At 53.5% G+C, this 14,766-nt stretch overlaps 1 protein-coding gene across 2 annotated transcripts in view; it reads right to left on the reverse strand.

Moving 5' to 3' along the window:
* The window catches only part of Speg (striated muscle enriched protein kinase), a 55,462-nt gene extending 43,624 nt beyond the window's left edge, over positions 1-11,838 (reverse strand). The window contains exons 1-3 of one of the 2 annotated variants that reach the window (XM_027942026.2): positions 11,451-11,838; positions 2,776-2,865; positions 2,357-2,693 (exon numbers count right to left, since the gene is read on the reverse strand). In XM_027942026.2, coding sequence (XP_027797827.2) covers positions 2,357-2,693; positions 2,776-2,865; positions 11,451-11,838 — 815 coding nt within the window. Of the gene's footprint in view, positions 1-2,356; positions 2,694-2,775; positions 2,866-3,440; positions 4,163-11,450 lie in introns of those variants that run through there. The other variant, XM_071619598.1, reaches the window with a different exon arrangement.
* Between the last annotated feature and the right edge of the window lie 2,928 nt (positions 11,839-14,766).

Below are 14,766 nucleotides of genomic sequence, written 5' to 3' on the forward strand. Positions count from 1 at the left end.
GCTCAATCTGCGCCAGCATAGACCTTTGTCTTTGTCCTGCCCCTGGGAAAGGAACCCTGAGTCCTTGGAAACCCTCCTGAGAAGTTCTGAAATTTCCTCCAAAGGGTATACCCAGAAGTAATTACCCAGTGGGCCTGAACAGGGAGTGTGCAAGATGAGGAGGGAAGTAGCCCATCAGCCCAGGATACCCCCTCACCTAGCAGAGCTTTGATATCCAAGAGATAGACTTCAGTTTCCCCCTTATGGACCCTTGGTGGGGGGAAGTCAAACGTAAAGATAACAAGACAAAGAATCTGAGCTCTATTACCATACCTGACACATTAGAAATAACTCTAAAACTTATAAAATGGGGCTGGGGTTGTGGCTCAGTGGTGGAGCGCTCGCCTAGCACGGGTGAGGCCCTGGGTTAGATCCCCAGCACCACATAAAAATAAATAAATAAAGATATTGTATCCAACTACAACTAAAAAATACATATTAAAAAATAAAATAATAAAAAAATTATAAAATGGCTTATTGAATATTTACTGTGTGGCCAGACATATACAAAGTAATTCAAATGCATTGAGTCATTTAATCCTCCCAACCCCTTGAGATAGGAACTGATATCACCCCCATTTACAGCTCCCCAAATGGCCCCCATTACCTCTACCATCAGCCACTCCCCTCTTCTCCTATAGCACTCCCTCCAGTATCTGCCAGCCCCCAAATCTCCAAAAATGACTCCAGTGCTTCACTCCAAAAAACCGAGGCTTCAGACAGGTTAAGTGTCTTCCCAAGGTGACATAGCTAGGAAATGGGGCACTGAGGTTGAAACCTAAGTGAATCTGACTTCTGAGTCCTTGTTCCCTTCAACTGTTTAGGTTTCTAGAGAGACAGAAGGGAAGAGAAATAGGACAGTACCAGCCAGGAGTCCTAGGAGTGCCTAAGTGTAAGGATGTTTTAGACTACCTTGGTCGGTCACCCACATTGCAAGACCCACCTCTGGCTGGGAGCAGGGGAGGTAATCTTGAGTGCCCCAGGAGGCAGAAAAGCCTCAGCCAGCCACCAGCAGAGAGGTATAGTCTACTCTGGGGGAGGGGTAGCAGAGTCCCTGAGGAATGGCCTCTGGGAACTGGGTGAGGTCTGCAGAGAAACTGGGGACAGCAAAAGAGGCCTCTTGCCGGCAGCTCCAAGAGCTCCAGGCCAGACTCTACCAGACATCACTAAGGAAATGGGTTCCTCCGAGTTGCCATAGCAACTCCAGGCTCTGGCTGGGGCCTGGGAAAGGCAAGAAAGGAGAGGCAGTACAGGGTACAGGAGCACCAACGATAAGCCAAGGGAGCTCCCCAGGCCCCTGTCCCAGACCCATACCTCTCCTGTGTCTACCACTAGCCACTCCAACCACTTATGAAACAGCCCCCTCCCCAGACCCCTTCTTTCTACTCCATGAAGGAGGTACCTCCTCCATACCCATACCCATCATAAAGCAGGCCCCCTCGCAACTCCCCAAATGGCCCCCATTACCTCTACCATCAGCCACTCCCCTCTTCTGCTATAGCACTCCCTCCAGTATCTGCCAGCCCCCAAATCTCCAAAAATGGCTCCAGTGCTTCACTCCAATATCTCGACTTGTTACCACCCCCAACCTGGACAACCCTGGACCCCACCCTCGGTGTTTCCCACAAGATAATTGCCTGCCCCCTGCCGCTGTCACTCCAAACCCTCCACTCCACCCCAGCCTACTGTCTCTAGCCCCTCCTTCTCCCGGCCCTCTGCCTCCCCACAGCCCACGTCCATCCTCCTGCTTCTGCAGGCCCCTCGCCCCATCTACCCCTGACCACCTCGGGTTCTCTTCTCTCTCCTGGGTGCTCGCCTGCTCCCCTGCTCTTCCCTGCTCTCCCGGGAGCTGCTGTGCGGAAAGGTTCTGTTCCTCCCAGAAAAAGGCCCACATGGGAACAGGAATGTGCAGAGAGATGAAAAGGCAGCAGCTGCTGAGACAGCAGGCACGGAGGGGGCAGGGGGGGGATCCTAGGGACAACTGGAGCCTGAATGGGCGAGGCAGTAGAGGGCCCCTGACAAACTGGAGCTCTCAGAGGAGACAAGGAAGGGACAGAGGAAGGGACAGACGGGTCCATGAGACCATGGAGATGGCACAGTGGGCCAGGACAGGTGGGAGCAGAAGGATGTGGGAGGTGATGGCCACGGAGGGAATGGTGTGGGAAGAGTGTAGCTGGGGCCAGCAGTGGGGGGTGGGGGGTGCACAGAGATGGATGGGGCAGGGGAGATGGGGTGGAGGCTGATGGAGCAGTAATGGGCGGTGCAAGACAGCATGGTGAGGTGGGACAATGCAGGCCCAGGTGAGGCCATTACTTACACGTGGATGGAGAGCGCCCGTCCTCTGTACAGACTGAACGCGCTGCCATACAGGTCACTGGCCACCGAAAGGCTATCCTCTGACCCCCAGCTTGCGCCCACCAGATTAGCTCGCGATGCCCGCACCAGCGGCTCCACCCCCAGGTGCCGTGGCCCGGCCCCGGTTGCCTGTGCTTGCCTTGGGCTGCCTGGGAGGCGGCGGGTGCCACCCCCGCTGCCCGCTTCCTGTTCCAGGACCGTCTGCCCGCTGCCCCACCAGCTCACTTGCTCCTCTGAGGTGCCTGTCACGGAGGTCGGGGGTGTATCCAAGGAGGTGCCCACCAGGGTGTCAGAGCCCCCTAGAGAAAGGAGCACAGTAAGACCTAGATGCCCCTTGCGGGAAACCCTCCTGCCTGCTCTCAGAGCACCCAGAGAGCTCACCCGTGGGGGTGCTGAAGGCCCCGTCATCCCGAAGCTCCAGGCGCTGGGTCCCCTGCACATCGCTGATGTCATCCTCAGCCGTCTCTGAGTCTGGAGAAGAAGGGGTCTGTGTGGGCAGGGCCCTCCTCCTTCTCCTCCAACTCTTGCCTAAGTCGCCTCCTGCCTCCCCCACAGCGGGCTCCATCTTACCACAGGTAGGGCTTTCAGGACCCAGTCTTCTCTCCTCTCTTGCTTCTGCCACCTCCCTGCCCAGATTCCCACTTCAGTGCCCTGGCTCCATCTCCGACCCCCTGGCTACTCACCCTTGCCTCCATGGGGCCCTCAAAACTGCCATCCTCCCTCCTGCCCAGTTAATGGCTTACCAGGGACTCATGCCCTCCCCCTCCGCTCCCTGTTGGTAACAGCTTAACTCCCTGTGTGGTGCCCAAAATAACAAGGTCCTAGGTTCCAAGGCTCTAAAGTCTGGGTTCCAGTTCCCCAGAAACAAAGGGGAGTCACCTCAGAGTCGAACTGTCAGGGCACTCGACCAACTGCAGGGCCAGCCTGTCCTGCACCCTAAACCAGCTGGAAGGCATCAGGGTACACAGCTGAGGCAGGGTGAGGAGAGGCCAGGGCTGGGCAGGATAGAGGGGGAAGTGGGGGTAGGGCAGAAGCCAGCTTCCTACCGTAACTTTGCTTTCTGCAGGAGCGGAAAACTTCGCTTCCATAGGAGCAGCAGGAGAGAGATGTGGACAGACAGTTATCAGAGTGTTTGTGGGATGGGGCATGGAGGACAGAAGGGGCACAAGGGTCCCCAGTGCCTGGTGGGGATAGATGGGGGAGGAGGACACCAGATGTGCCCAGCATAGGGAGCCATCCCCATGTGCTGGGCTGTTTGTTCCAACTGGCCCAGTGGTTCTGGGACCCTGAACCCTTCCTGGTGCTCCTACTGGCCATACTCACACCTGTTTGTGCCCAGTTCAGCCACAGACCTGGGCCTTCAAATATTAAGGGTCAGTCCCACCCTCTACCACAAAATTTGTACTATGCTTTGACCCTTCCTTACAAAAGAAACCACATCTGTCTGCATGGGGCTGGGACAGGCACTCTCCTCAAGAATCCTCTCTTCTACTGGTGAGTGGTTCTTTAAAAATGCCCAGAGTTTGAGTTAGAAACAAAGATTCCTGGGCATATTTTTTTAACTTTCCCAGAGTCTATCAGGTTCTGTGCCTCAGTTTTCCCCTGGGTGCCATGACAAGCAGGAGCCATGTGCTGGTTGCCATAGCATGGAAATATGCTCCTCCTCACTTGGTCTCACAGATGAAGAATGGGGAGCCCAGGCCCATGGTAGGGTGTGCTGATAAGCCCCCTTCCCATTGCTAGGTCCTCTCTCAGCTTCAGGGCCCAGGGGCCCTTCTTGGGTGGGTGGGTAGATGAATTGGGGGGGGGGTGTCCCACATCTTATGGGCTATCTTCGGGGCCTTGATGCCTCATGAAGGGACATGGATCAAGAGGAGGAGTGGGCATGGGCTAGAGCAGTCCACGCACCATGGGTAAGTCGGCCAAAGGCCCTGCGGGAATGGCCGGTTTTCTGAAAGAGAAAAGCCAGAATGAGTTGTTGAGGGGGAAGCTTGTTCCTGAGTCCCTATACCTCCCAGTCCCAATCTGCTATATCAGGCAAAAATGCATACTAGGGGCCAGTGGGGGGGGGCATAGCTTGCCGGGTAGAGAGTGTATCCACTCTGCCTTCCTCCAGGACACCCAGCTTGGCTCAGGAGCAGGGGAGGAAGGTGAGGGAACAGAAAGGCTGGAGGTCCAACACTGGGACTCCCTGCTGGACAGAGGCTTATAGCCTGGGACCAGATAGAGGAGAGGAGATGTGGTAGCCAGGATGGCTGATAAGAAAATGGAGGGGGTGCGCTTGAATGATGAGAGATGGAGGGCCAAGGACACAGATTCCTGTTGGGGGGAAGGACAGATACCTGGGATAGTTGTCAAGAGGACGGGGAAGGGGTGATGGGGGGGAGCAAAGAGTAAGGATCCCCGAGGGGCCAGAGCCCCAGGAATGCAGGAAGGATGCCCGGGTAACCGAAGGACAGGGCAGGGCTTGGGGGAATTTAGAGCTCAGCGAAGATCCCTTTGCGTTTCTTTCAGGAGCTTCAGAAGATGGAAGGCTCCAGAGTGGGGAGCTGGGGAAAGCCGGGCGGGGGTCGGGGACTGGGGTTGGACAGAGGCCCCAGAGATGGCGAAGCAAACGGGTGCCCCGCGCCGAAGCTGCAGCGGTGGCCTCCCGGGTGGTCGCGGGGACTGGGGACTATAAGGGATTCTGCCCTTCAGCGCGGGGAGGGGCCTGAGCGCTCAGGACGCGGGCCGGGGCGCCCCCCGCCCATACACCGGGCCGCCGCCGTCCGTCCGCGAGGCTGGGGTGGGGCCGGTGCCGCTCCAACGCCCCCTCCCCCGGGCCTAGCCGCGGTAACCCGCCCTCCCTACGGGGCGCCCAGCCCTTCCTGCCCCCTCCCGGCGCTGCCCGCCCCCGGAGCCCTCACCTGGAAACGCTTCTTCACCCACAGCTTCTTCATGGCGGGGGAGGGGGCCGGGCCGGCGGCCGGGCGAGGAGGGGACGGCGGGGGCGGGGCGGAGTCGGAGGCGGGGCCGGGGGCGAGCTGGGGAGCGGGCGGGAGTCCGCGCGGGTGGCGGAAGGAGCCGCCGGGCCTCGGGAGCCCCGGCGGGGGTAAAGCGAAGGCGGCGGCGGCGCCCAGAGCCCGCCCTCTCCTGCAAGCCTGCACCCCACCTGGCGCCCCTACCCTTTCCTGCCCCTCTGCGTCCCCTGGGGCGGCCCTCACCTGCCTTCCCGCACGCCCACAGGACAGCTCCTGCTGCTGACAGCCCCCACTCCACCCGCATCTGCCTCCCGGGCCCTGGGCACATGGGGAAACTGAGGCACAGAAAGGGCGGGGTGCAGCGGCCCCTTGCTCAGGCCACTCTCATTGGCAGCCCAAAGCCGCCTCCAGGGCGTCTCCTCCCTCCTCCGGCCCGGCGGCCCTGGAAGGTCAATAGCATCTCCACTCTCACTCCGCAAACATGCGCACACGCAGACGGTGCCAGGCAGTACCCAAATCACTGCAGGACAGAGCCCCGGGTGGGGGCGCCTAGGTCATACTCAAGGGTTCTTGGGGATGGGGACTCCCTGCTGACGCGGACCCAGGCTATAAAATGCCCAGGATCCTCAAGACAGCCTAAGACGGCTTTCCTCCCTTTGCCTTGAATTTCTTGATGCCCTACACCCACCCACACCGCCCCCCCCCACACACACACACACTAAGGTGCCCAGAGGTACTACTCTTATTCGCAGAGTGAGCACGCTCACGAGATGTTTGTTTGGGTCAGGCTGGGGATTGAACTCAGAGCTTCCATGCTAGGCAACCCCTCTACCACTGACCTAAATCCCCAGCCCTCACCAGATTTTTTTTTGTTCCCCCCACTGCCCTCCCCATCCACCCTATCCTCACCCCCATCATCCTACTCAGCACCATGAACTCTTTGCATAAACCAAGTTCTATTCCGTCCTTCTCAATAATCATGGTAACTAGATTTCTTTAATATTTACCAAGTACCTGACATTTTATAAATGCAACACTTACAGCAACCCCATGAGCTTGAAGCCTTTATGACAAGCCACTAAGGCTCAGAGAGTTCCTGTGGCTTAGCCAGAGCCACACAGCTTCTGAGTCTGCAAGTCTTCAGATTGAAATTCTCATCCCACCATGTTAAATGGTGCCAATTCTGGTTTCTTAGGATTTAGTGACTACAGTACTATGTAATTGTTAACAAATATTGCATTCTTGGTCTGTACTAGACATTGTGCTAAGCACTTTGTATGAAAAAAACTCATCTAGTCTTCACAACAGGGAATGAGATTGAGGCATGGAGACATTTGCCCAAGCTCACACAGCCAGGATAGAGGGAGCCAGGATTCTATGACTGGATGATTGACCATTGTGCCATAAAGCATCACAAGCTGATTGGTCAGTGTGTCTTCTAAACTTATTGCTTTAAAGCCTGGTACTAAAATAAATTCAGACTAATGAGTTTTGTTCAACCTGCACAATATTTGGGGTGGCACAAGCATCTCAAAGTCAGCGGCTGACAATAGCACCGCCCACATTTCAGTTTCTGTTTGGCCCCTGAAGTTATTTGAGTTTGCACCCTATTTTTTTTTTTAAGTTTAAGGTCACACCTATACCTTCCAGATACATACAGGTGTTCTTGTGTCCCAGACTGTCAGTGGCAAGTGTGTCAAGTACAGATCCATACACAGGGATGTGCATTGAGAGAGCATGTGTGTCTGTCCATACTGTTTCCAGCCAAAGGACCCTGGACACCCCCAGATGTCCCACTCACAGATGGGGTAGCTGAGATGGGAGAGGGGGTAACTTGAGCCTCTGCTCCCCAGGAGAATCCGAGGGGCTGGCACATTCCATAGCAAAAATAACCAATGGGCAGCGGGCGTGAGTGACGGGACAGCTGGGCCTAGGAGGGGCGGGGAGATTCTGTGCTCCTGCCCTGGACCTGTGTTGCTGAAGTGCTGGTCTGGGACATGCTCTCAGAGTGGGCCTCTGCCGTTTGCCCCAGATTGCCCCATTTTCCTTTGCTCCTGGGCTGGCAGCTGTGCTCTCCTGCTACTTCCCCAAACTCAGGTCTCCCATTTCCATGTTGCCAGCATTTCCCCTTAGCTAGAGAAAATCCAAGTCCTTGTGCCATACCTGATCTCTCAAGAAGACACTCCTCTGAACTGCAGGCACCCACTCTCCTCCCCTTTGCCTCTCTTTTCTGCCTCCATTCAGTTTCTCCCTCTTTCCCCTCCCTCACTAACTACCCTGCTCTGTATTTCTGACACACTGTATAATTTACTTATTTACTACATTTGTTGTATATTGTCTGTCTCTCTTCTCTAGAAAGTAACCTCTAGGAGGACATGAATGTTAGTTTTTTCCTCTTCACTCATGTATTCCAAGTAGTAATTGGCATATAAGAGGCACTCAATAAATATGGGAATAAATGGTGGTAGAGAGGTGGGGTGGGATAAGGAGTGCTAGGGAGGGGGATAATGGATCTTCTAGAATAGCTTTTTTCATCCAGTTGTCCCCACTTTTCTGTCTTGACCCAGATCCTTTTCTAAGAAACAGTTGGAGAAGTGACCACCCTCCTGATTCTACCCAGAGCTTCTTGGAAGGATCTGCTCTGATCAGCACAGTGTCTCCTGCAAGGGCTTTGACTCACTTCTCCTCTCTGCTCTTCTCTTGCTTCCCTCCCATGCCATCCTTCTGCTCACACTCTGGCCCCTCCTCCTCTCTCTGATTGGCATTTGGCATGAATGGATAGCAACACTCCATACCCATTCCCAGCTCCATACTAGTTTCCTCCTGGGTTTTCATCTATTCACTTCAAATTCCAGAAAATAAAAGAAGATGAAATTGCAGAATATTTCTTAACATGGGTTCTGGTGCACTCCCTATCTTTCCTTTGCTTAAACTGACTCTCTCTTCCTATCTCTAACTTTGCCCTTCATACCTTCCGTCCCCAGAATGGTTCATTACCATCTGTTGACCTTATGATTGACACCAAAGTCCCTCAGACCCTGTGCAAAACTCCAGCTAACACATGGGCAAGCATCCTTCACTTGCCCCTCCTCTCAACCATGCCCTCTCCCTCTTACCCCCTTACAAAGAGGCTTCCCATGCAGCCACACATTCCCCAATCTTTGAGGGTAGCACTTGTTCCCATCACTTAATCTACATATGGCTCCTCAGCTTGTACAGGTGGAAACCTGGTGTTTTGAAAGAAAAGAATGCCTGCCTCGGCTGGAGACTAGATCAGAAGGTAGATTGCCATGTTGACAGCAGAAAGATGGTCATGATAATGAATCTTGTTGAAGCCTTCCCACCCATCTCTTTCTGTGAACCGGCAGTGTGGACCCAGACCTACAGACTCAAACCCAAACCTACCCCCTTACCAGCCATGTGACATGACCTTTGGTAAATTTTCTCCTAGAACCCTAGTTAACTGTCATAATAGTAATCTGGGGTTTGGAAGATTAAATAATTAAATGGGATAGAGTGCCTTACACAGTTAAGGACTTTATAAATATCCTGCATTTCTACTATCTTCACCTCCCATTTTTTCCTCATTTCTATATCCCCAAATCCTATCACTACCATCCCAGTTTCTCACACCCTCCAAACTCCCCAGCCTGCAGCCCACTCATCACCTCAAGGACCCAACCTCCCAGGGCCTGGCCAATACCCATCCATCCTGAGCCTTGCCAGGACTCTTAGCATCACCCTGTCTCGCTGGGCCAAAGAACAATCTCAGCCAGGAAACTGCCTCCTTCTCTTTGCAGCCAGGTCCTTGCTTGGCTTCCTCGAGTACCCTGAATCCTGCTGTTGATTCCAACCAAGAAAGTTTTCCATGAGTAAGTCTCAGCAGAGCTGAGCTACTTGTGCAGCTGCCTCTGTTCAAGAGCTGTCACTGGGAAGGGACTGGTGGAAGGGTGGGCAATAGAAGGAAATGGAAGCCAGACTCATTCAGTGAATCTCCCAACATCACCAAAGCCAAGCCTCTCTCCCCCAAATCATGGGGGGAAGGGTATAATTGTTAATCATCTGGTTCTTTCCATTGGGAAAGAATGAGGCTTCCGTTTGTTGTGCTGTCTTCTGTCTGTACAATCTGGACATGCTCTCATATGTGACATGCTGCAGCCTCTTCTGATTCTAACATGAATGTCAAAGGCCCCAAATCCAGCCCCACAGCACCGGGGGCCTTTTCCTCACCCACAACTTTCAAACCTGCGATTCATCAGAGCAGCCCAGACTGGAGACTGTCCCCAGCCTCTGTCTAGTTAAACCCAGCCAGAGCTGAACTCTGCCCACCATGCCACCCTGATAATAAAGCACTTGGAGGGACCAGGCAGACTAGGAGGCTCCCATCTTAAGAAATGCCAGGCCTGTACCGTATCAGACACTCCCCAAATACTGCATGGATCACTCAGTCTTTCTCTCCCTCTCTCTCACTTTTCAGAACTTCTTAGTAAAGAGCCCCCAGAGCCAAAACTAAGAGCCTGGGATGGGATGGCCATACCTAGCTGCATGTTTTAGGTAGATCTCCCTCCCCTCTGGTCCACAGTGTCCTCACCTGTAAAAGGAAGCGTTTGGAGCAGCAGTTCTCTGTGGACCTGTCCAACATTAAACAAACATTATGACCACTGCTCTTTCTCTGTCCTTCCTTCATCTTACCTAATATCTCTCCCTTCCTACACCTGTTCTCATTAAGGTACATACCTTACCCTTTGATTTATGTTGTTTCAGCACCCTTTACTCCTCAGGGGACCAGAGCTAAGTAAGTCCAGTCCTTCCCCAGCTCAGAATGCACTCCACTCCATCACCCCAGGCTGGAGAAGCCTGTACCTGATGAGTGGCTATGCCAATCAGGAGAAGTTAGCCTTAGCCTTCTCTTACTCAGGTCTGGCCACAGAGACCATGAGGAACCAGTAGTTGGAGACCCTGGGAAGTGATCAGGGTAAGGCTGGGAGAGGAGATGCTGAGAGCTCTGTTTCCTAGTCTCCTTTTTCCTCTAGCTGCTGAGGTCTTCCCTTCATCCTGGGGTCTCCTCCCCAGGTTCCTAGGATTGGCCCCTACAGGAGACCACCCAACTGGATTGAGATGTCCTCTTACAAATTCCTGGAACAGTGACACCTCCTTCCAGTTGTTTGCCATCTCCCCCAAATTCTACTTCCTCAAAATTCTGTTTTCTATCCAAGGCTCTGTCTTTGACCAAGAGAAGAACCATTCAGCTAACTCAGGAAATGAGAAAATAAAAACGGAAGCCCAAATAGTGACCCAAGGAGAATGCCCACCAGGCCCATCAGAACCACCAGCAATGTCCTTCCCTTCTGCCTCAGACCACCAGCCTGGAACTGTACCTCTACAAGGGTCTGCCCAGAACATCCCCATTCCATGCCTCCCCAAATTCACTCTGGAACCTTAGTGGACGTGGACCACAGGTTTTCCACACCACCTCTCGCCGCCCCTTTCCCACATCTGTTTGTATCACCACACAGATCCAGCGCTCCACAGCCTGCACAAGTATTACACACATGCATGCATGTGATTGTCAATCCACCCTGGCTCCACCTCCTGATGTCCCAGACCCTTCTGCCCTGCCTGGTGCTGATCACACCAGCCCTGCCACAGCAGTGGCCCACCCCCTCCACAGTGCAGCCTGGACCCGGGGAACTGGCCCCTCCTTCAGACAGGCACACACCTGCAAAGGATTCATGGCCTGGTTCTCAAGTCTGTTCCTGGAGCTAAAGAAGAGGATTTCTCCAGGGAGGCTTCTTTCTCTACAGGAGAGCTAGGAGGGCTTCCACTACAGAATTTCCCAAAAGGCCAGTGTGGTCTCAAGCTGGGCTCACCAACTGCTGACCCTTGACCTCTGACCTTTCGGTGGGGGAGCCTCTGCACCTTGACACCCTTTCCCTGCATTTCCCTCTGGATCTGCACTTGGGGCCTGCACAGCTGAGAAGCCTGGGCACCTGGGAAGAAGGCGGAGGAGCCGCTACCTGGCCCACGTGGCCTGGGCAACCCTTCTCTACTCCAGCTCCCCCCAGCCCGCCAGAGATGGCCCCACCTCCCCATTACCTCCGACCTCCAGCACAGTGAGCACAGCCTCGCAGGAGGCCTGGCCCCGCTCGTTCTGGGCCCTACAGCTGTACACGCCGGCGTCCTGCACCCCGCAGCTCCGCAGCCACAGGCAGCTGGGCTCGGGGACCGGCGCGGGCAGGAGCTGCCCATCCCGGAACCAGCTGAGGCTGGGCTGGGGCGTCCCGCTCACCACCACCCGCAGCCGCACGTCGCCGCCCGCACACACCGCCGCGTTCTTCAGGGGTCGCAGGAAGACGGGAGCCCCGGCCCCGGCCGCCGGGGCCCCTCCGCCGGCCCCCACTTTGGCCCTCTTCGGGGGCACCCCTGGGCTGGGGGGTGCCCTCGTGCCCACGTCCTCGCCTCGCGTGCCCCGGGCTTTCTGCATGGCCTCTGCGAGCTGGGCTTGGGGGACGCTGGATCTAGGCGGCCACGGGACACCCGGGAGGATGGTGACTTGGGAGTCCTGGGGGGCCGGCGGCCTGCCTTCCTGCTGCCCGCCCGCCTTCGGCCTGTGCTACCCAGAAGGTCACCAGGGCGGCCGCGGTTGCGCCTCGGGGGCTATTTTTAGGCCCCCCGGCTCGGGTTGCGTTGCAAGGGAACTCTGGAGGGAGGGGGCAGCAAAGGAGGGGACTTGGACTCCACCGGCTCCTTCTCTCCCTCCAGGAGCCCCCATAGCCAGTCTTCCAGCCCTGGCTCAAATGAATCCCTGGGGATTGGTTCCAGGCCCCCTCTTTCATGGGGTGCCTGTCCCCCAACCACCTCAGCCCCACGCAGGGGAATCAAGTTACCCCTGGGCTCAGTCCCATTTCCCTTCCTCCCTCCTCTCAGGTCCCAAGCCCCAGCCTCACACAGCTGGTGGCTGGAGGAAAGGAAGATGGTCTTCGTGAGCTGGGAGAGAAGGCTGGAGAGGCCACCTCCACCTCTCAAGTGGAGGGAGCAGACTGCCCAGCACCAGTGGCCACCCAGCACCTCCATTACATCTGGCCAACAGTAAGACCAGGAGCCTGGCAGTTGGGTGGATTGGGTCTCTCAGCCGTCCTGCCCTCTCCCACTGGATGACACCAAACCTCTCTCAACCTCCAAGTCCTCATCTGTACTAATAGTAGTTAGTTGGATAGGGTTGCAACAGGCAGAAAAGAGTGGGAAGGACATTGCAGGCAGAGGGACAGCATGAGCAAAATGAGCACGATGAAAGAAGAGAATGAGTTCTGAATCAGAAAGGTTTGGAGGGATTGCCCATGGTGGGTTGGCAGTGAAAGTAAGGGATCTGGGGCTTGCCAGACAAGGCTTTGGTTGCTAAGGTCTCTATCTGAGAGCAGGGGTGCAACCATAGGGTTCTACCACAGGGAGTGAGGTGGTCAGACTTGTGTTTTAGGAGAATGCCTTTGGCAGCCACAGTGTGGAGGGTGGATCAGGGAGGGTGGCTAACCAGAGCAATGATCCTCCAAGGATGGTGCCTACTGAAAGGCTGCATCCCAAGAGACCTGGTTCAGTGGAGAGGCTGGGAGGGCCCAGGAATCTGCCCATCTAACACAAGGCCCAGCTGACTTTGATGTGTCTAAGGGTTGTACTCTGAGAAACATCAAGATAAGACTTTTTAAAATTCCATAGGAGCCTGACAAAATCCTGTAATCCCAGTGACTTGGGAGACTGATGCAGGAGAATTAAAGTTCCAGTCTAGTCTCAGCAACTTAGCAAGCCCTGTATCAAAAAAAAAAAAAAAATAATAATAATAATAAAGTAGAGCGCCTCTAGTTTCAATCTGTGACACCCCAAAATAAATAAATAAATAGAAAGTTCTGAGGAGGTTTGGGGGTATAACTCAGTAGCAGAGTGCTCACGTAGCATTCACAGGCCCTGGATTCAACCCCCAGCACTGCAGAGAAATACATAAAATAAAAATCCAAAGGAGATTTTTGTGCTAGACCCGTTCTGTAACTTGACTGTGGTGACAGTCACATGAATCTACAGATGTGATAAAATTGCATTGAACTAAATATTCATGTGCACATGTATACATACATACACATACCCTAAGAGTGTATGTAAAACTGGTAAACCTGAAGAAGGTGGATGGACTATACCAACGTTACCTTCCTGCTAAGCAAAACTGGTAAAGGGTACACAGGATCTCACTATATTATTTTTGACAATCACATGTGAATCAATAATTTCTTAAAATCAAAGGTTAAAAAAATAGTCAATGAGAGACCCAGGCCTGACCTTAAGGCCTGTGGGTTGAAGTCAGAGAGGGACTGAAAGAATCCACAAGTCATTTGGAGGATGGGAGAGGCACTCTAGCCCTTACCTTTTCATCCCCTCCTTCATGCTAGGATGCTGAAGTCAAAACCACACAGCACAGTACAGCAGAAACAATTTAAATACTGAATTATATCCATAGAGATTAAGAGCCTTGAGGAATATTCTTTTCTTGTAGTTTGCATATATTAAAGATTACTCTTTGTGTTGGGTTTTGACAAATGCATGGAGTCATACTTGCACCACCCCAGGACCATACAGAGCAGTTCCCCCACCCTAAATATTGCTTGTGAATCCTCTTTGTAGTCAACCACACCCCCTCCACCATCCCCAGGCAACCACTGATGATGAATTGAATTTTACAATGTAAATTGAATTCTAAAAAGGTAAAAATGTGGGAGAAAACATTGCAAACAGAATATCGAGAACAAAGGAATAGAGACTGTTTTAAAAAACTAATTAAACCTGAAGTTCCTAACCCCATGCCTCAAACAATCGTGTGGAATGCTGTGGGTAACCTGTGAATCTTGTCTGGTTGGTCAGTTAGTTGAATAAGGAGACCAGATGATCTTGAGCATCTCTAAGTTTCCTCATACGCAAGTTTCCTCATACGCAAAATGAGAGTGGCACAACTCAGAATTTGTTTATTTATTCAACAAATATTTTTGAGTTCCTACTGTGTGCATGGCACTCTTCCAGGAGCTGTGACTATAGCAGTGAACAAATCAGATAAGGATTCCTTTCCCCCAGGTTGCTTATAGTCCAGAAAAGACATTCAACAGACATAAAGAAATTGTGAAGATCATGAGAAGGAGATAAGTATTTTGGGAGTTAAGTACTTTGAGTGGGGGTGGGAATATGAGGTGGGCTTGTTCTTTCAAATAAGGTGGGTGGAGTTGGAACATTGGAGCTAATCTTGAAGGGGGAAGCAAGCAAATGATGCAGACATGGGGAAAGATGGCTTCAGGCTAGGTGAGGATAAGATATCTAGGCTCTCAGAAGAGCCAGCAGGTCAGCAAGGCTAGAGAGAGTGAGGGCAAAGTGGAGGAAACTG

Source organism: Marmota flaviventris, chromosome 11 (assembly GCF_047511675.1).
Source record: "Marmota flaviventris isolate mMarFla1 chromosome 11, mMarFla1.hap1, whole genome shotgun sequence".
In the NCBI taxonomy this organism is placed as follows: domain Eukaryota; kingdom Metazoa; phylum Chordata; class Mammalia; order Rodentia; family Sciuridae; genus Marmota; species Marmota flaviventris.